Genomic DNA, 20,115 nt, shown 5'->3' with positions numbered 1-20,115 from the left:
AATTCTGACTCCAAAGACTGTGAATGCTAAGAATGTAGTGCCTGAACAGTAAGTGCTCAATATTTGCCTGATTGACAGACTGCTGTGAGGATAACAGCAAATGCTTTCAGTATATATGATATGCAAAGGACTACTTCATAAAGTTTTATATCTAAATTCATTTGATCCAGCAATCCTATCAGGAGTGCTATTGTTACAACCCCCATCTTGGGGATGAGGAAACAGTGACAGACACGTTGAGTAAGAAGTAATGGCAGAGCACAATATTCAAACCCAGACAGCCCGGCACCTGAGTTGAAAATTAGGCAATGTCACCTCCCAAATGATAGAATGCGCACATGAAGTTCTGCTCAAACTGGAGTATTTTCAGGGAGTTGCTTTTTTTTTTTTTTTTAAAGTTTATTTAATCTCTACACCCAACGTGGGGCTCAAACTCACGACCCTGAGATCAGGGGTCGCATGCTGCACCAACTGAGCCAACCAGGCGCCCTTAGGGGTCGGTTTTTCTGAGCTCTGCTGGCGGTTTGGGAACGGAAAGCGAATGCCTGGAGAGGCGGTCCAGGGGAACTACAATACCCACAAGGCCCCGCGCCTTCTGAGGTAGTACCGATTGCCTGGGGCTCTGAGACAGATTATAGGTTCTCTGTGGGCGGCCTAGCGAGGATTGGAGGGCGGGAGCCGTGCTAGTTTGATTGGTAAAACTACCACCAGCCCCGCCTCAAAAACCCGGAAGTAATTCCCTCTTTGGTCCGTGTGTAGTGGTGTAACGGAGAAACGTGAATTTGGAGGGGTGGAGGGATGGTTCAAGGGCTGCGCACTGACTTCCCAGCCCCACCGCCCCCACCAAGTGACTCTGACTCTGACTCTTTGGGGGCTGCTTTTGAGGACGCGGGGCCTGAGGCTGACCGAGGGAGGTCCTTGCTGCTTTCTGCCACCCAAGCTGTACCTCATGGAGTCCACGTTCAGCAGCCCCGCGGAGGCAGCGCTGCAGCGAGAGGCGGGAGCTGCCGGAGTGCTCACTCCTCTCGCGGACCTGGACCGCGTGTACGAGCTGGAGCGAGTCGCTGGATTTGTCCGCGACCTAGAGTGTCAGCGGGTGAGGGCATATTGGGGAGGGGTGGCTCACCTCTGGATGGGTCGCCCAGAAGATCGGGATCTTGGTGTAATTTTGTGAGGATGGAGGTGCGGGAGGAGTTGCTCCTCTGGGAGGAGGGGCTTTGAAGGTCAAGTAGGGACTCTTGGAAGGTTTTCCTTAAGAGGCCCTCGGTGGAGGAGAGGTTGTTCATGACTCCATGGCTTATGCTTACAGGTGGCCTTGCAGTTCCCTGACCAGCTATTGGGAGATGCTGGGGCCGTGGCTGCACGACTGGAGGAGACCACAGGGTCGAAGATGTTCATTCTGGGCGACACAGCTTATGGCAGGTGTGAATTTGAGCTTGAAGATTGAGGGTGGTGTAGGTCTACTGATGCAGGGCTTATGGTGTTTTCCCCCTAGGACAGTGTCTGCCCCCAGCGGCTGTGTTTTTCCTTGGTGATTCCTCCTCTCCTGATACTTCCTCCCCTCAATGACAGTGTCTTCTTTTCATAACATTATTTTCTTCAGTGACCACATTTCCCATGAAAGACAGCTTTTCCTGATGAGAACTCTTCTCACTAATGGTATCTTTCCTGCAGCTGCTGTGTGGATGTACTGGGTGCTGAGCAAGCTGGAGCTCAGGCCCTTGTACATTTTGGCCCTGCCTGCTTAAGCCCTCCAGCTCGCCCACTGCCTGTGGCCTTCGTCCTTGGTCAACGTTCTGTGCACTTGGAGCTCTGCGCCAAGGCCTTTGAGGCCCAGAACCCAGACCCCAAAGCGCCTGTGGTGCTGCTAAGTGAGCCAGCCTGTGCCCATGCCCTGGGTGAGCGTTTTTGCCTGTGCATGCAGGAAGGGTGGACCAACTGCTTAGTGCCTTGATAGCCCCATTTCAGTACATTCCTGTAGAGCTCTCGATATGGGCTTGATCCCATTCTTTGCTTTTGGGTCACATTCAGCCTTTTGGGGATGAAGGGGTTCCTGACACCACCCCTTTCTTCCAGAGGCCTTGGCCACTCTCCTGCGCCCACGGTACCTGGACCTGCTTGTCTCCAGCCCAGCTCTTCCCTTGCCAGTGGGTTCCTGCAGTCCAGAACCTGAGCCCCTGGAGCGTTTTGGGCGTCGCTTTCCCCTGGCTCCCGGGAGGTGTCTGGAAGAATATGGTGCCTTTTATGTGGGGGGCTCTGAAGCCAGCACTGACCTTGACCTTGACCCAGACCTGAGCCGGTTGCTCTTGGGCTGGGCACCAGGGCAGCCGTTCTTCACCTGCTGCCCGGACACAGGGCAGACTCAGGATGAAGGTGTCCGGGCTGGACGGCTAAGGGCACGTAGACACTACCTGGTAGAGAGGGCCAGAGATGCCCGGGTGGTGGGGCTGTTGGCAGGTACTTTGGGTGTAGCCCGACACCGTGAAGCATTGTCACACTTGCGGAACCTGGCTCAGGCTGCAGGCAAGCGTAGCTATGTGTTGGCCCTGGGGCGTCCCACACCTCCCAAGCTTGCCAACTTTCCTGAAATGGATGTCTTTGTGCTATTGGCCTGCCCTCTTGGTGCTCTAGCTCCACAGCCTTCTGGTGGCTTCTTCCGGCCTGTATTGGCACCATGTGAGCTGGAGGCTGCCTGCAACCCTGCCTGGCCACCTTCAGGCTTGGCTCCCTACCTCACACATTACGCGGATTTATTGCCTGGTGAGTGGTGGGGTACTGCCTGAGCTGGAACCACTTGGGGCATGGAATTGGGCCGGTATGGATCCTCTTTCTCCCTCCAGGCTCTCCCTTCCACGTGCCCCTCCCACCACCTGACTCAGAACTGTGGGACACACCAGATGTGTCACTCATTACTGGGGAACTCCGACCCCCACCTGCCTGGAAGCCATCAAATGATCCTGGATGCTTGGCCCTGACCTTGCGGCCCCAGCTGGAGCTGGCTGAGAGCAGCCCTGCAGGTAAGTGTGCCAAGTCTCTGCTCCCAGCTGAACTCTTTCCCCAAATTCAGCCCACTTGGCCTCAGTCCCCTCTCTCTGCAGCTTCATTCCTTAGTTCCCGGAGCTGGCAGGGGCTGCAACCCCGTCTGGGTCAGACACCGGCGACAGGAGCTGTGAGTGGAAGACGAGGGATTGCCATCGCCTATGAGGATGAAGGAGGCAGCTGATACCATGTGGGGCCAGAGACACAGATGGGCTGAAGAATTGCTGCAAAGACCTTTAATACTCCCTGCATCAACCCCACTCCTCTGCCTGGATCCTTGATGCAGGGAAGGACAGACAGCCCCTCACTGAAGAAGGGGACCCAGCTCTGTCCTGTTGTGGCACTGGCACGAGGCTTAGTATATAGTGGTTTAATAAATGTCTTTTGAACTGATGGGGACCGACTTGGGGTTTCCTGAAGTCTTATGGGTCCATCTGTCCTCCTGGGAACAGTCCAGGACCTCTGGCCAGTCCCAGTTTCTGGTGTGCAATTGAGGTTCTACCCTTGTCAAAGGTTCCAGGTGGTCTAGACCAGGATTTCTCAACTTTGGTACTATTGACAAATTTGGGTCAGATAATTCGTTGCTGTGAGGGGCTATCCTTACGTTATAGGATGTTTAGCATTATCTCTGGCTTCTGCCCACTAGATGCCCCTAACATACCCTTATTCAATTGTGATAACCAAAAATGCCTCCAGACATTGACAAATGTCTCCTGTGGGGCAAAACTGTCCCTCGCTGAGAACCACTGGTCTAGACCTGTGTTGTCCAATAAAGCAACCGCTAGACACGTATGGCTATTTAAACATGAACTTAAACTAGTTAAAATTAAAAACTCAGTTTCTTAGGGTGCCTGGCTGGCTCAGTCAGAAGAGCATGAGACTCTTGATCTCTCAGGGTTGTGAGTTCGAGCCTTGTGTTGAATGTAGAGATTACTAAAAATAAACTTTAAAACTAAGTGAAATAAATGGGGCACCGGGGTGGCTTAGTCGGTTAAGCATCCTGCTTCAGCTCGAGTCATGATCTCACAGTTCATGGGTTCGAGCCCCACATGGGGCTCTGTGCTGACAGCTCAGAGCCTGGAGCCTGTTTCAGATTCTGTGTGTCTGTGTCTGCCCCTCCCTGACTCATGCTCTGACTCCCTCTCTCTCTCTCAAAAATAAATAAACCTTAAAAAAACAAAAAAATAAAAGTAAGTAAAATAAATAAAAATGCAGTTTTTATTTATTTATAACAAGCATATTATAAAACATTATATAGGGGCACCTGGGTGGCTCAGTCAGCTAGGTGTCTGACTTTGGCTTAGGTCGTGATCTCACGGCTTGTGGGTTTGAGCCCCATGTCAGGCTCTGTGCTGACAGCTCAGAGCCTGGAGGCTGCACATTTTGTGTCTCCATCTCTCTCTGCCTCTCCCCTATTTGTACTGTGTCTCTGTCAAAAATGAATAAACATTAAAAAAAATAGAATATTATATAAAAACAAGTACATTTCAGTGCTTATTTAGTCACATGAGAGGACAGTGCAGCTACAGGACATTTCCATTATTGCAGGAAGTTCTTTTGGACAGTGCTGGTCTACAATGACTAATTTGTTTCTCCGGGAAATCACAGAAACTTGAATAAACTAGATACTTTTTCTCCTGTTTATTTTTATTCATCAAACACTACAGGTCCTGAAGTTCTGAATTGTATTTGACTGGATTCCTGTCCTCATAGTGGAATTGGGAAGAGAGGCAGTTAAGTAAGCAATTACCACAGTGAAACAGTACCGTCTATAAGGAGGGAAGCTCCTGTGGGCACTTCTTCATTCCCCACATTTGCAGAGAAGCGTGGCATGCTGGCATTGTCCAAAGTTAGTTAAAGAAGCAGGTGAACAGGGAGATGAGGTCCTTGCTCTCAGGGAGTGCCTGGTCTACTGGTAGAGGCAGATCTATAAAAGGACCATGGCAACAGACAAGGTGGGCACCAATCGTGTATTCTACAAATAATGTATGGAGTGTGCTAGGCACTGGGAATACAGCAGTAAGCTCAAAAACCCTTTCATACTGCTTACATTCTCATGGGGGGGGGGGGAGGGAAGAGATGAACAAAATAAAGTAATTGGCATGCCAGATGGTGATAAGTACTATGGGGAACTATAAAGCTGGGAAGGAGTGTAAGGAAGAGTGGGTTGCAATATTCAACAAGATAGTTAGGGAAGGCCTTTTGAAGAATGTGACAAAGACCAAAAGGAAGTTATGGAGTGGGCCACGTGGATAAGTAGAACAGAGAGAACAAGTGCAAGGGTGATGTACTGGGGGTATGGCTGGTATGTTCAAGGAAAAGCAAGGAGGCCAGTGCAGTTAGTGGAAGAATATTAGATGAAGTCAGGTAAGGGGCATGGGAAGCCGCACTGGGAGAGGCCTAGTGGGCCATTATAAGGACTGTGGCTTTTATTCCAAGTGAAATGGCATTTTAAACCAAAGAGTGACATGATCTGAAGTTTCATGACATGAACTGAGTGACATGATCTGAAGGATCACCAGGGCAACCGGGAAGCCCAGAGCAGGTTATCACCCTGCCTCTGGGTTAGGGAAGGCTTCCTGACAGGGCTTTCCGGGGACCAGTAGGTGTTAGCTGGGCAACGGGATGAGCACGAAGAAGAGTGCTCCAGGCGGAAGAAAGCATGAGCAAGGTGAGAAAGCATGACACTCTCACGGAACTGGGTAGGACGACAAGGGAGGGGGCCCAGGGGATCCAAGCAATGGCTTGGAGGATAAGCTAGAGAGGCTCAAGAGCAGGCTCCGGTGTATTGCAGGGCTGGTGGGCCGATCTGGGACTGAATGTCAGGGCTGAGGAGGCGCAGACTTGGAGAGACGCGACAGGGACCACCTAGAGGTCGAGGTACTAATGACGCTAGAGCCTCTTCCGAAGCGCAAGACTACAACAACCACAATCCTCAGCGCTTGCAGTTCCGGCGTCGCCAAGTCCTAGACTGGAGGCGACGCGGCGCGGGGTCACGTGGTGCGGGCGCGTCACGTGGATAAGTCAGGTGACGCTGCGGGGCGGGCGGACAGACTGCGGGGCGGACGGTGGACGCAGGGACGCGGGTTTAGCTGTGGCCCCACGGACCCGAGCCCCGCCGTCGTTGCCGCCATGACGGGGCTAGCGCTGCTCTACTCCGGGGTCTTCGTGGCCTTTTGGGCCTGCATGCTCGTCGTGGGTGAGGCCGGGCCCTGGCGGGCGGGGCCGACATCCAGTCCGAGCTGGTGGGGTTAGAGCCCAGAGGGAGAAGTGGAGTCCCGGGAATGCTGGGCCCCTATGCTGGCCCTGTGCCTGAGGCTCGAGGACTTGCCTCATGCCTGTTGGGGCTTCTGACCCTGACAGAGGAGACCCAGATCACCAGCTCCTTGAAGGAGGGGCGCGGGCGATGGGAGGTAGGGGCCGCGAGAGCAGCCCCGGTCCCTCTCGGTCACTACCACCTCCTCCCCCCGTCTCACTGCTGCCGCCCCTCGCTTGCTCCTGAGGGGCCTGCTTGGGTCACGAGCCGACTGTTCCAGTTCCTCTTTTCCCGGTCGTTTTGCCCTCCCCCACCCACAGCTTGTTGGGTAAACAGCGGCTCAGACTGGGCTGGTGGAATCTGGTGTTCTCGGCCAGAGCTTCTGCTCCCTTCTTTTCTCCAGAGTGTCCAGGTCTGCCAGTAGCTGCCGGTGGATGGACTTGGTCTGGGAGGAGGAGTCACCGGGCGGGGGGGATATGGTACTGAGGGAGTGGCAGAAAATGGAGGCCTGGGCAGAGGGATTTGAATAGCCGCGCTTTGACACGAAAGCCAGCTTGAGGACTCTCCCTTGACCTAGGTGTAGGCAGACCTTCGAGGAGATGGCACATCAGCCGGGCAGCAATTTCTTGTCTAAGTTGAGAAGCTTCTCTTTGGAGAGCCGTCTCTAACCCCCCCCCCCTTTTTTTTCTCTCACTGCTGCAGGAATCTGCTACACCATTTTTGACTTGGGTTTCCGCTTTGATGTGGCATGGTAAGGGAGGGCAGGGAGAGGATTCCCCTAGGAGCTTTTCTGCAGCCTTTCCTCTCTGACCTAAGGCCTCTACTCCACCCCATCCCGAGCTACCTGCGATATGGGCCTTTGGGAGATATGAAATGTTTTGTCCCAACATCTAGGACCGGGGGGGGGGGGGGGGGGTGGGGGGCTTGGGGGGGTTGGGGGCTGGATCTCGTGCCCACTTCTTCACTGGGGCTGAAATTGCTTTCCTCCCTGTTTCCACACCAGGTTCCTGACTGAGACTTCCCCCTTCATGTGGTCAAACTTGGGCATTGGTCTGGCTATCTCCCTGTCTGTGGTTGGGGCAGCATGGTGAGTGTTGGGGTGGTGGGACTGGGGGGAGGGGCTGAGTCATAGCAGGTGGTCACTGGGTCCTTAAGTCATCCTGGGGTCAGTGACAAGCTTGGGCTCTGCTCATCAGTTTCTTATCCTTCCACCAGGGGCATCTATATTACTGGCTCTTCTATCATTGGGGGAGGGGTGAAGGCCCCCAGGATCAAGACCAAGAACCTGGTCAGGTAAGTGTAGGGCCTTCGGATGGTTGTCAGAACCAGCTGCATTGTGAGCTGCATATTTGTTTGACCTGACATGCTGCTCCTGACCAGCCCCCAATGGGGTGGGGTATCAGTGGGGGAAATGGTGGCTGGGGACTCTCTGGGGACGAAGGTTGGTTTCTTTCTTATCTTTCTCCTCTCCATCCCCATGCCCACCACTACCACTACCAGCATCATCTTCTGTGAGGCTGTGGCCATCTATGGCATCATCATGGCAATTGTGATTAGCAACATGGCTGAGGTATGGAGAACCAGGGTAGGGTGGGCATCTATTCCAGTGTGTTGGGTACAATGCTTAGTGATATTGAGGGAGGGGGAGTGGCATAAGGAGTGGTTTCGGATTACTTTTCTGTCTCCCACAGCCTTTCAGTGCCACTGACCCCCAGGCCATTGGACATCGAAACTACCATGCAGGTAGGTGGATGTGTGAAGGAAAAAAAGCTGGGGCTTCATGTCTGTTTCCCCCCCTTCCATGGCCCAGCTTAGACTTATTTCGATAGTCTCTCACTTTGTTTGGCCTGCTTTGCCGAGTTGGGGGTGGTGACTGGCCCCATTAGTCCATCTTGGGCCCTTGTCTTCCTCTCCCCTTGTGCCTGGCTTGGCCTCAATACTCTCTTTCCATCCCCCCAGGCTACTCCATGTTTGGGGCAGGCCTCACAGTGGGCCTGTCTAATCTCTTCTGTGGAGTCTGCGTGGGCATCGTGGGCAGTGGAGCTGCCCTGGCTGATGCACAGAACCCCAGCCTCTTTGTAAAGATTCTCATCGTGGAGATCTTTGGCAGTGCCATTGGCCTCTTTGGGGTCATTGTTGCAATCCTTCAGGTGATGAATCCCCTGGGGGAACCTGTGTCCTTGTCCCCAATCCAGACTCATTCTCCTTCCAGAGGAGCCACGGTGCTCCCTTTCCCTCTATAACCATAGAACCCCTGAATAGCTCCCCCCATTTCATTCCCATTTTTTGGTTTCTCTGAAGCTTTCTAATCTGGTATCATTGATAACTGTAATGTTTATTTCCCTGCTGCTTTGTGTCTTTGTCTTTCATTGAGTCTTTCTGTTCTGTTATTTTTTTTGTCTGTTTATTTGTAGTCTAGGCTGGGTTGGGATCTTGGCTGTGTGTCAGTCTGTCTTGGTGTGTTTGACTATGTTTCTCAGGCTTGTGTGTATGCATGCTGTCAGTAGCACAGCATGTCTGAATTGTGTGCGTCTTGTCTTTGACAATATGTAAGCGTGGCTAAGGATCAGCCTGATGGTCTGAATGTGACTGAGTGCTTAGCTGGGTTGACTCTTGGTGACTGGTCCTGTCCATATGCCACTTCTCTCCATCTCTCTGTCCACGCCTAACTCTGTGGTTGTCTGACTGTCCTTGTTCATCTGTGTTTGTCACAGCATGCCCATCCTGGTCTAGCATCCATCTGTTGTGGTCTGTCCATCCTGCCATGGGTTTGCTAGGCCTGATCTGTCATTTGTCACTGTTTTATCTATTGCTCTGCCTCTGTCTGATTCTCCTGTTCTTCTTTTGCAGACCTCGAGAGTGAAGATGGGTGACTAGATGATCTGTATGGGTGGGGCTGTGTCCCACTCTTATTTATTTGTGGTTTTCCTGGGACAGCTGGAGCTGTCATCCTTGGCCTTTCAGGGGGCTTGTGTTCAAGAGCCCTCCCTGCACTCACTTGTTTGTCAACTCGGAAGCACTGCCTGGCTGGAGCCTCAGTGTGGGAAGTGGGTCACTGATGACCGTGTGCAGCTGTGCACCTGTGTCCCACCTCCACCCCTAACCCATTTTCCCGGTGTTTGTGAAATAAACGTGGTATTTGTCTGGGTCAGTGCCGCCTCTGTTGCCTTCCTTTGCTACTTTCTTTCGGGGAGGGAGGGTAAACGGGCCTGTAGGCCTCAACCTAATGTCAGTCTCTTGGCACTTTTCTGGCTCATGCATAGTCTCTACTCTGGACAGAACTAGTTCCTGGGTGGGGAGGTATGGTGCTGGGCTAAGGACTCTAGCCCTGAACATCCTTATTGAAAGGAACAAGGGAGTCTGGGGATATGGACCCAGGTGATTGTGCAGGGGAAGGGTCTGTCCTTAGTCCCATGTCTTCAAGGTTTTGTCTAAGCCCAGATGAGCCATCTGCTTACCTGGCTCTTCCCTCCGGCATCCATCACCCTCTACCCCTCTGGAGCTTGGAGCCCATTCATTTGCCTCTGCCTATCCCAGTGCCATCCCCTGCCAGTAACAAATTTGAATCCTTGTTCCCAGGGCCCTGTCCAGTTCCTCCCTCTTCCGTGCAGTCTCTTAACCAACCTCCTGTTACCCTAGAAGCCCCTGCCACACACGTCTGTCCTCGCCTTTAAGGGTCCTGCCCAGCTGGCAGGCCTTTAATCCTGTTCCTATCGATGAATTGACAAATCCCTAACCTCCCTGTTTGTGTCGCCTAACTTCCAGGCCCCCTTCTTCGGCGGAGTTCGAGCTCCAGCCCACACCCACCCCGAAATGGGTTTGACCCACCCACACCGCCCCATCCAGGCCCCGAATCCAACCTCTGGAGTGACCTTACCGATGTCCGCCCCTCTCCGGTCCCTCGCCACCCCCGGCCCCTCGCTCCGCCGCGCTTGGCCGCCGGCGGGAGGGGCGGGTGGCGGAGGCGCGCGGCGGGTGCGGGCGCGCTGGAGGCGGGGGCCGCGGGGGCGCGCGCGCGGGCGCGCCGGCCGGGCCTGCCCCTCCGAGGCGCCGTAGCGCGGGAGGGAGGCGGCGGCGCTGTGGTCCATCGGTCCTCGGGTCCGTGGGTCTGCCCGGCCGCCCGGCCCCGCCCTGCCCCCCGGGGCGGCTCGGCTCCATGGCCCGCGGCGGCGGCGGGAGGCGGCCCGGGGGCCGCAGGGGCCGCTGACCGGGCGGCGGGAGGCGGCGGGGCCGGGCCATGGGGGACGGAGCCGTCCGCAGCCGCGGGAGCCGGGAACCCAGCCCGAGCAGGAGCGGCACCCCCTGCTGAGCCCCGAGCGCCGGGTGAGAGGGGTGCGCGCGCGGCCCCCAGCCCAGGGCCCCGACATTCCAGACCCGGCCCCGCCAGGAGCGCCCCGAGCGCGGCCCCGCGATCCCCGCCCAGGAGCCGGTGAGAGGCGCCGGCGGTCAGACCCCGGCCTGGCGTTTCCCCACCCCACCCCCACCCCTCCCCCTCGGCTCCCCCCCGGACTCTTCTGCCCGCCCCCTGCCAGCCTCCCTTATTGTCCTCGCTCGCCCCGGCCTCGTGGCTCGGGGAGGCGCTCCACTCACGTTTCCTCCTTGCCTCGGCCCCCCGCCCCACATCCACGCCCCCCCCACCCCCCGCCCCGGCTCCACACCCACCGGGTCTTCGCTGCCTCCCCCGTCCCGGGAGCCACGTGTTCAGGCCGCTCTGTCTTCCAGCCCCGCCCAAGCGCACCTCGCAGCCTGGCCGCCAGCCTGACCCAGAACCCCTGCCCGGGAGGGAGGGGTGGGAATGTTTGCACGTGGGGCCGGGCGTCTGAGCTGCCGGGGAGCCTGCATGCATGGCTGTGTACATCGAGGAGCAGCGGCTTTGTTTGTGAGTGTGTGACTCTGCGTTACTGTTACTGTCGCTGGGGTGTGTCTGTGACTCTATATGTAGTTCTCTGTGTGTCCTGAGTGCAGGTGACTTTAGCTGGGACTCCAGGTATCTGTGGTTGTGTGCTGCTGGGTATCTGTGAGACTCAGCCTGCTTCCTGAAGCATTGCCAGAAGTGTTGGTGCTCTGTTGGAACCGCAGCTGGAGCTGTGGCCCAGGCAGACCCTTTCCTGCCTGCTGGTGCTGGACCCACCTCCAGGGCCCATATGTTCCTTCTGGGAATCAGCGCGAGCAGTGCTGCGCAGGCGCCAGAAAGTTCATCCCAATCCTTGAGGTCTTAGAGGAGGGGTGTCTCATGCCCCACCCTGTATTTTGACCTCGTGCTCCGGAGGGAAGGGAGCCCATAAACATCTCATTCGTATTTGGGCCTCCTGGATGCTGAGGGCCACTTGCCAGCCTGGTCCTAGTTGGCCTGGCCTACTTGCCACTGGTACCTATCCAACCCAACCACTGCCCACCATGCTTCTGGGAAGACTAACTGACGTCGTGAGTACCAAGCCCCCTTGCATGGTGGGTACTCAATAAATGGTCTCCCTTCCCCAGACCACGAGTCCTGGGTTGAGGATGCTACCCTGTGGGGTGTTGTCCTCTGGGGGCGCAGGTACACATATGGGTCTGCAGATAAACGTGTTTCCGTGTTGAGGTATGAACCAGTGTGACTAGAAGTCACGTGTCCGTGTTTCTGAGAACACATGGGGGTGTGTGTCAAGTAAGGGCGTGCACCTGAGCGTGAGAGTACATGAGGCTGTGCTTGTGTGTATGCGTGTCAGCAAGGACAACGAATGTACACCTATGTGGGTTAGTACTCTTGTGTGTGAGGATGTGTGAGTAGTGAGTTGCCAGGGACCGTGTCTGTGTATCTGTTTGCAGGTAGAATGTGAGCCCGTGAGTATCACAAGGTACGAGCAGGTAAGTGTGAGGATGTGGATCCGTGAGTGTGAGCAGCGGGCGGGAGAGGGGTGGGTAGTCTTGCCCACAGGGCCCTGACCTTCTGGGTCTGTTTCTCTCTTCCCCCTGTGCAGGCCGGCAGCCGGATGCCCGGGCCCATCGGGCGGGCCGGCGGCCGCCTGCGGGATGAGCAGACTGCTGGGGGGGGACGCTGGAGCGCGTGTGCAAGGCTGTGCTCCTTCTCTGCCTGCTGCACTTTCTCGTGGCCGTCATCCTCTACTTTGACGTCTACGCCCAGCACCTGGCCTTCTTCAGCCGCTTCAGTGCTCGGGGCCCTGCCCGTGCCCTCCACCCAGCTGCCAGCAGCAGCACCAACTTCTCTCGGCCCAACGCCACTGCCCCCAGCTCGGGGCTCCCTGAGGCTCCCAGTGCCCGGCCGGGCCCCACGGCTCCCATCCTGCCTCCCTGTCCTGACTCGCCGCCTGGTCTTGGTGAGCCTGCAGGGTGGGGCCTGCCTATTGGGGTGGGCAGAAGACCTGACCATTTTTGGTTTGGGGAATGACCCATGGGAGCGCTGGGGCTCCGGGTCTGTCGCGAGAGGGCTGTTCCTGGGGTTCCCTTGCCCACCCCTGGGCTGCGGGAGAGGGCTGGTGTCCCTGGATTCTGAAGAAGGCCTGATTCCCGCTACCGTCCTGCCTGCAGTGGGCCGACTGCTGATTGAGTTCACCTCACCCATGCCACTGGAGCGGGTGCAGAGGGAGAACCCAGGCGTGCTTCTGGGCGGCCGCTATACGCCACCTGACTGCACGCCCGCCCAGACAGTGGCAGTCATCATCCCCTTTCGACACCGGGAGCACCACCTACGCTACTGGCTCCACTATCTGCACCCCATCCTGAGGCGACAGCGGCTGCGCTATGGCGTCTACGTCATCAACCAGGTGTGTTTCCTGTGGCCCCAGGCCGCGCACCGGCCACCAGGGAACCCATAAGCACCTGTAGGTGTGGGGACCCACGTGCCTTGTGGGGCATCCGTGGGGTTGGGGGCATCTGTGGGTTCTTGTCTGCCTATGGTTGTGTGGAGCTGTGGATGTACGCCTGGGGCTACGTGTACGCCCACGCACACACAGGAAGGTTTGCGTGTGTGTGAAGAGGAGTGTGCGCATGCGAATGTTGGCACGCACACCGACAGGTGTGTGCATGGCCTCAGTGGGGATGAGCCCCATTGTCTACGGTTGATAGGCCCCGCCCCATGGAGGTGGAAATGTAGGGTCTGCTGGCTGTGAGGAGATGTGGAGGAGCCCCAGGAGAGGGAGGGTTAGACCCTGAAAGAGAAATGGAGTCTGCATCAGGGCCAAGGCCATAGCAGAGGCCCGGGAACTCAGCTTAGTGTCTAAGCCTTCCCATGGGCCTCGCTGGGGCTGGCTGCTGGAGTCTAGGGAGGATGCGATCAGGTCCTCCTTCCCATACTTGGGACTCCCATACTTGGACTTGGATCTCTGTAGACTCCAGGAAGATGGTGTGTGATGAGTCGGAGCAGGGTGCTGTGGGAGCACATAGAGGCCCTGTCCAGCCCTGAGGGATGAACAGGCATCAGCCAACAGACAGACTGGAGGCCCCAGGCCCCAGTGAGAGAATGGGTCTCGTGTGTTCGGGAACTGTTGGCTGAGGTGTGGAGTCCAACGTGTAGGGTGGGTAGCAAAGATGATGCTGGAGTTGCTGGTGGAGGCCAAATCCAGAAGGGTCTCTGGAGGCATGTGAAGCAATTGAGCTCCAGGTAATAGGGCACCACTGGAAGGTTCTAAACAGGGAGTGGTGTGTACGTTTCTTATTGGGAAGATTGCTCTGCCAGGGCATCTCGAGGGTTTCTTCTTGGCTGTTTGCCAGGTGGTTGGCTGCACCTGTGAGTGAGAGGGGAGCACAGGAACTGGGCCAGTCTGGGGGAGAACATGACTCTGAATTCTTTTTTGCATGTGATGAGTTTGAGTGTCTGGGTGAAGTATGAGAGGAATGTTCAGGAGGCAGTTGGACCAGGAGTGAGGCCTGAGGTGCAGAGAGGGATCTGGGAGCCACCAGCATGCACAGGGTCCTTAAAACCCAACAACATCCAACCTGCCCAGGGAGCATGGGACCCGAGAGGAGAAAACCAGTATGAAAGGGATGGGTGGAGAAAGGGACAGTGCCACAGAGGCTGTGAAGGTTGGCCAGAAATGTTCAAGGAGCCCCTGGAGAGTGTGGTGTCCCAGAGGCCCAGGAATAAGTGTCCAGAAGGAAGCATGGTGGCTACGTGAGTATTGCCGGGGGAGTGAGGATGTGGACTAAGAAGCGTCCAGTGGATTTAGCAACAAGGTGGGCCCAGCGAGAGCCATTTCAGGGGCATGGTGGGGGCGGAAGCAGATTGCAGTGGGTTGAAGAAGGAATCAGATTTGACAAAATGGAAATAGCCAATTGGAGACAACTCTTTAAAAAACTACTCTGCTGAGAAGGGAAGGCAAAGGTAGGGCGGTGGCTAGAGAGAGGTTTATTTTTCAGATGGGGTAAAACTGAGCGTGCTTATGAGCTGCGTGGGAGAAACCTAGGGCTCCTGGCTGGTGAGAGAGGTCAGAAAGGAGAGCCGATGAGCCAGGAGAAAACACAGAGTTGCTGCGAGGGCTGGTAGGAGAGAAGTGAAGGGCCAGGAGGAAAGAGAGCAAGCGGGGCTAGGTGGTTTAGGGGAGCAGCTCCCACCCCGTCAGGCCCAGGTTGGCTGGTGGGAAGGAGGGGCCAGGATTCCTCTTCTTCTTCCAGCAGGGCCCACCCTCTCCAGTCTGGCTCCAGTCTGTAATTTATGAGTTGGGACAGGGGCTCGGGGTCACCTCCTTCCATGGGATCCTCCTCGCTCTGGCCAGAATTTGGAGCTTGGGCCTGCATGGCCAGGAACCCAGCCTCAAGGAGGCCTGGCCCTGCAGCCCTATTTCTCAGGGGACCCCCAGGCTCACTGGGCCATGGCTGCCTGTATACCCTGTGCTTGTCATTTTGCTGGGGAGACCAGTGAATCTAGCCAGGTCCTGTCCCAGTCCCAGAGTCTGCCCAGGGAGTTGGATGTGGATCCAGATGAGCCAGAGGGGGCAGGTGGCTGAGACTTATTGGCTCAGTCCCCATTGTTTCTTTACCTTAGACACTGGTCATTTGGGGCATTCATTGTTCATCTCATTTTGTGACTGTGCTCAGCAGGGATACAGGGCTGCTCTTCTCTAAGGTTCCCACCAGCACAAAGATGATGCCTGGCATCAAGGACAGGGCTGTAGGGCGTGCTGGAATGTAGGGGTGAAAGGAGTGAAACGAGAGCTCTGAATCACAGTTTACCCAGACACTGGCATAAGTGAGGCTCATAGGAAAGAATGAATAATTATGCCGAGGAGGGGAGGTTTGATCAGAGAGGCCTTGCCAGACATAAGCCTGATAAGCAGAGAAGGAGAGCATTCCAGAGCTAACACCGAGGCCTTGAGGCAGTAAAGCCTGGCATGTTCTGGGGCTGCTGAGGAACATAGTACAGCTGGGCCATGGGGTCTGAAGGCAACAGCCAGAGAGGAGACTGGAGCCAGGTCATGGAAAGCCTTAGAAGTCAGGTCCAGGACAACAAGCTGGACTTAGGGGATCCACTCGGAGGGCAGGGCGGGGGCGGGGGGTAGTAGTAGGCCCCTGGGGACTTCTGGACAGTGGTAGAGTGGCAGGTGCCTGCCAGTCACAGGCCCAGAACTGACCTTTCCCCTGCGCCAACCCCAGCATGGTGAGGACACCTTCAATCGGGCCAAGCTGCTCAACGTGGGCTTCCTAGAGGCGCTGAAGGAGGATGCCACCTATGACTGCTTCATCTTCAGTGACGTGGACCTGGTCCCCATGGATGACCGAAACCTGTACCGCTGTGGTGACCAGCCCCGCCACTTTGCCATTGCCATGGACAAGTTTGGTTTCCGGTGAGGGCTCCTTTCTCAACTGGACCCAGACTCCCCACCCCTACTGTCTGCACCACACCCAGCGTCCCCTTGCTTCTGGCCCTTGTGGCACACTCTCCCCCACCCCATCTCTGGCCCTCCCTCTGGAATCCCCTCAGGCCTCTCACTGACACCTGCCCTTCCATGCCACAGGCTGCCTTATGCTGGGTACTTTGGAGGTGTGTCGGGCCTGAGTAAAGCCCAGTTTCTGAGAATCAATGGCTTCCCCAACGAGTACTGGGGCTGGGGTGGCGAGGATGACGACATCTTCAACCGGTGAGTAGGGGCGGGGCGGGAGTAGACCGGGTGCAGAAGGTGCAGCGCAGACTGGGCGAGGCTCCTTGCCCTTCCTGGTGCCTGCTCCAGCCCGTCTGTCCCCATCCCCAGGATCTCCCTGACTGGGATGAAGATCTCGCGCCCAGACATCCGCATAGGCCGCTACCGCATGATCAAGCACGACCGGGACAAGCATAACGAGCCCAACCCGCAGAGGTGACCCCAAGTGCCCTTAATCCCTTACTCCCTAGAAGTGACTCCCCAGCGCCACTGATCCCCAGATGTTTCCCCAAGGCCCCTGACCCTCGATTCCTAGAGATGACTCCCACATCCCTGATTCCTGTTCCCTAGCCCCCAGCTCAGCCTCACTCCAGACTTCTGTCCTCCTAATTCCGAGGGGTGACAGGAATGTAAAGGCAGGGCTCAAATCATCACCGAGTAGATTACATTCCCGTCGGTGTCCTCACAGACCTCCCTTGTGCCAGAGCAAATGGGACAAGAGATAGCAGGCGCCGGGCACAGCTCCTGGGCCTGGGGACCCAATAAAGGTGGCCTGAGCGATGTGGGGCAGGGCGCGGAAAGATAGTGCTGGCCTCTCTGAGACGGGAGTGGGCTGCTCCGTCCCCGAGGATGCGGCAATATTTGGTGTCTGGTGCTGGCTGGGAGGAGCACCTGAGGGCGCATGCAGTGTAGACCGGCACTTCCTGGCACTGCTTTAACCTTGGTGGGAGGGGGGCCCAGAGCCAGTCCCAGCTGGACATCCCATGTGAAGTTCATTCCAGGGAAGGAGACAGGCAGTTGCAGCACAAGGTTCAGGGCATGTACTGTCCTGGCAGAAAGAGGGAGTGATGGTGGGAGTCCTCCTGGAGGAGGTGATGGTAAACTCGGAACTTGGAAAGGTTATTTATTCAATAGGTACTTGTCACACACCTGCCTTGGGCACAGTGCTATCTTCACCAGGCTAGTGGAGGTGGTCAGTTTGGAAAGGAATAGCATTTGCAGGAGTCTGAAATGTGAACATGCCGAGAATCTGAAAGTCTGGTATTACAATCTCTGAAGGCTGGGAGTGACAGTAGAGGGGTCAGTGCTGGGTGTTTGGGGTTGCATATCCCAAGATGAGAGTTTCACTTTTGTCCCAGGGGCACTGGGGAGTCACAGAAGGGCTTTAAGCAGGGGACGGGCAGGATGAGATTTGCGTTTGAAAGGATCACCCTTTGAGTTTGAAGAAGGTGAAGGGCTGGCAGAGCTGCTGGTGGGCCAGGAAGGGAGCCGACCAGGCTTGGAGGAATCCGCCGGGCCCAGGGGTGTGATAGGTGTGCGCCTGCTGTGCCCCCAGATGGAGCAGTACGCTTGTTCTGTTCTGAACCCAGGATATAAGAGTGGGGAGGTCGGTTGCAGCACCAGTGGAAGGTTGACATTTGGCAGGAGCATGAAGCACAGGGCACAGGGAGCTGATGAAAGAGCAGTTTCAGATAACAGACGTGGTGAGCGGGGGAGGGAGAAGAGGGGCTGCAGGGCATCCAAGGGAGAGTGCTCGGTGTTGGGATGGCTCCAGAGAGGGATCCAAGCCGAGCTCGAGCTCGGAAGGACCGGAAAGGTCCAAACAGTTGGGATGAGGGTGGGAGCAGAGCTCTAGAAGCACATGCCAGGAGCCTAGGTCCTATTTCAGGCCTAGGTGTCATCATCAGTTCGTGATATCTGCCTTGGGTGAGGACGTGGCAAGACAGCACAGCATTTCTGGCTTAAGGTACTCTGGATGGTGGTTCCATCCACCTAGTTGCTTTTGTCTCAGATCCCGTTCTCCTGGATTCTTCTTTCACTCACCCTACATGTCTAAACCATCAGCAAGTTGTGTCCGTGCCATTCCCAAAACACATCTGAGCCCATCCACCTCTCCCTCCACCGCCTCTGTCATTTTGTCTGGACTACTGCAGTGGCCTCTCACCAGCTTCCCTGTTTCCCCTTGCCCTTCTGCAGTTCACATCCTCTGCCCCCCCCCCCCCCACACCCCAGCAATGGGCTAAAAATCCCTGTCTTCTCACTCACAGAGTAAAAAAGCTGCTTTCTCTGACTTACATAGCCCCGCCTCTACATGCTCTAGCCTCCATGCTATTCCTAAGCCCTTGGCCCATTAAGCTCTAACCCCTTGCTGTGCAAATTCTCATTCTCAGTTTAGGGTCCGGATATGCTTACCTCTGCCCGAATGCTCTTCCCCTGCTGTCAGGGTGGTGTCACATGTTCACCCCTTCCAAGGCAGCCATCTTGGTCTCCCTCTCCTGTTTCCCTTAGCACCCGGATGTGTTCCTTGTCTGTTACCTGTCTTCCCTAGTGGAATAGACTTGCCATGAGAGGAAGAACCTTACTGTGCTGTTCATGGCTGTGTCTCTGGTACTTAGAGCAGAGCCTGGCACTTGGGGACTGCTCAGTAAGTACGTGGTGAGGGACAGGGAAGATAGCACAGAGAAGAGGGGTTTGGGGAGTGAAGATGATGACCCGACACAAGACACATCACATTTGAGGTGCCTGTGGGTTACCCATGTCTGGGTCTAAGGCTTGGAAGAAAAGTTTGAGATGAGAGAGATTTGTGAGGGTGTCACAGTTCTGGATTCAAGGGTTTAAGATCTCTGTTCTGAAGGCAGATGCCAGAGCAAAAGGGCTCCAAGCAGATGACGGGCAGAGGGGGTGGTGAGAGAACAGAGTCATCCCTGGAAGAAGCCAGGGTGGTTTGAGCCTTAGCCCAGAAATCTCATACTGGGTTTACTGGGTTTACTGGGTAACCCTGATCTGGACCCACTTCCATCTTATCTAGGTTTACCAAGATTCAAAACACGAAGCTGACCATGAAGCGGGATGGCATCGGGTCAGTGCGGTACCAGGTCTTGGAGGTGTCTCGGCAACCGCTCTTCACCAATATCACAGTGGACATTGGGCGGCCCCCATCATGGCCCCCTCGGGGCTGATACTAATGGACAAAGGCTCCCAGTGCCAAGGATTGCCTGCCAGAGGACTGACCTATATAGCCTGGCTGGTGGTTGCTCTATGGGGGATCTCCCAGGACTGAGACTGTGGGCTCTGTTTCCGGAGGGTCTTCAATAGGCCCCCCCTGCAGCTGCACCTGGAAGTTTCAGAACCTACTCTGGGGGACTTCCAACCTGGGCAAGCCCCTCAAGTGTGGCCCTCTCTGGGGTCAACCCTTCTTCCTGCCCCTTTCTCCCCAGCCCAGCCCTCCCTCACCGTCAGGGTCGGGCCAGCCCCTGCACTGCCTCACCGAGTGGCCTGGGCTAGGTCACTCCACCTCTCTGTGCCTCAGTTTCTCCCCCCTTGAGTCCCTCTAGGGCCTGGAAGAGTGGGAGGTATGACTAGGGGGCAGTGTCGCTTCCAGGGGGAATTCTCAGACCTGAGGATCCCCCGTACTCCCAGGGGAGGGGAAACCTTTTTCATTCAACATTGTAGGGGCAAACTCTGGTGCGCCCCCTGCTGAGGAGCAGCCCCAGGAGGGGACCAGAGGGGGTGCTGTGTCGCTGCCCGGGATCTTGGGGTTGGGCTTTGCATGCGGGGCAGGCGGGGCTTAGATCAGTCAGTCAGGTTCTTGCCTCCCTGTCTCGGAGAGAAGGCAGTAGCCCCAGGGCCGGCTCGTTGTTTGTACATTGCACAGAAACTTGTGTGGGTGCTTTAGTAAAAAACGTGAATGGAGCAGCCCCTTTGTCTGCTTGGGGTTGGGGATCTAGGTCCCTCTGTGTGTTGTGG

The 20,115-nt window shown here is 56.2% G+C and overlaps 3 protein-coding genes across 6 annotated transcripts; all 3 read left to right on the top strand.

Annotated features, from left to right (window-relative positions):
• Window positions 1-718: 718 nt before the first annotated feature.
• DPH2 (diphthamide biosynthesis 2) lies at window positions 719-3,433 on the top strand. Of its 3 annotated transcripts, XM_047871876.1 has the most exons (7): window positions 769-1,096; window positions 1,310-1,422; window positions 1,675-1,898; window positions 2,077-2,235; window positions 2,632-2,760; window positions 2,841-3,017; window positions 3,099-3,433. In XM_047871876.1, exons 1-7 carry the CDS (start codon window positions 950-952, stop codon window positions 3,221-3,223), a joined length of 1,074 nt encoding a protein of 357 aa, XP_047727832.1. In that variant the 5' UTR covers window positions 769-949; the 3' UTR covers window positions 3,224-3,433. The 3 variants fall into 3 exon arrangements, with proteins under 3 accessions (XP_047727831.1, XP_047727832.1, XP_047727833.1); XM_047871875.1 differs by having other exon boundaries at window positions 719-1,096; window positions 2,077-2,760; XM_047871877.1 differs by lacking the exons at window positions 769-1,096; window positions 1,675-1,898 and having other exon boundaries at window positions 1,344-1,422; window positions 2,077-2,760.
• Window positions 3,434-6,068: 2,635 nt separating this feature from the next.
• On the top strand, window positions 6,069-9,446 carry ATP6V0B (ATPase H+ transporting V0 subunit b). 2 transcript variants are annotated; one of them, XM_047873845.1, is made up of 8 exons: window positions 6,069-6,238; window positions 6,998-7,046; window positions 7,299-7,382; window positions 7,511-7,588; window positions 7,796-7,865; window positions 7,987-8,038; window positions 8,255-8,445; window positions 9,146-9,446. In XM_047873845.1, exons 1-8 carry the CDS (start codon window positions 6,172-6,174, stop codon window positions 9,170-9,172), a joined length of 618 nt encoding a protein of 205 aa, XP_047729801.1. In that variant the 5' UTR covers window positions 6,069-6,171; the 3' UTR covers window positions 9,173-9,446. The 2 variants fall into 2 exon arrangements, with proteins under 2 accessions (XP_047729801.1, XP_047729802.1); XM_047873846.1 differs by lacking the exon at window positions 6,069-6,238 and adding an exon at window positions 6,687-6,707.
• Window positions 9,447-10,329: 883 nt separating this feature from the next.
• Window positions 10,330-20,061, top strand: B4GALT2 (beta-1,4-galactosyltransferase 2). Its single transcript, XM_047871753.1, is given in 9 exon segments — window positions 10,330-10,724; window positions 11,018-11,174; window positions 12,256-12,322; window positions 12,324-12,612; window positions 12,824-13,059; window positions 15,884-16,074; window positions 16,246-16,368; window positions 16,480-16,584; window positions 19,178-20,061. Coding segments are annotated over 8 exon segments (1,197 nt in total). The 5' UTR covers window positions 10,330-10,724; window positions 11,018-11,139; the 3' UTR covers window positions 19,329-20,061.
• Window positions 20,062-20,115: the final 54 nt, after the last annotated feature.

This window comes from Prionailurus viverrinus, chromosome C1 (assembly GCF_022837055.1).
Source record: "Prionailurus viverrinus isolate Anna chromosome C1, UM_Priviv_1.0, whole genome shotgun sequence".
Classification (NCBI taxonomy): Eukaryota; Metazoa; Chordata; class Mammalia; order Carnivora; family Felidae; genus Prionailurus; species Prionailurus viverrinus.
Note: the sequence above shows the minus strand (reverse complement) of the source record. Positions and strands in the feature narration are given on the sequence as shown.

Coding starts and splice junctions, on each gene's coding strand:
- DPH2 (XM_047871875.1), top strand. CDS start 950: ATGGAGTCCACGTTCAGCAGCCCCGCGGAGGCAGCGCTGCAGCGAGAG. Junction 1,097..1,309: donor GCGACCTAGAGTGTCAGCGG/GTGAGGGCATAT, acceptor TTATGCTTACAG/GTGGCCTTGCAGTTCCCTGA. Junction 3,018..3,098: donor GGCTGAGAGCAGCCCTGCAG/GTAAGTGTGCCA, acceptor CTCTCTCTGCAG/CTTCATTCCTTAGTTCCCGG.
- ATP6V0B (XM_047873845.1), top strand. CDS start 6,172: ATGACGGGGCTAGCGCTGCTCTACTCCGGGGTCTTCGTGGCCTTTTGG. Junction 7,047..7,298: donor TTCCGCTTTGATGTGGCATG/GTAAGGGAGGGC, acceptor TTTCCACACCAG/GTTCCTGACTGAGACTTCCC. Junction 7,383..7,510: donor TCTGTGGTTGGGGCAGCATG/GTGAGTGTTGGG, acceptor TCCTTCCACCAG/GGGCATCTATATTACTGGCT.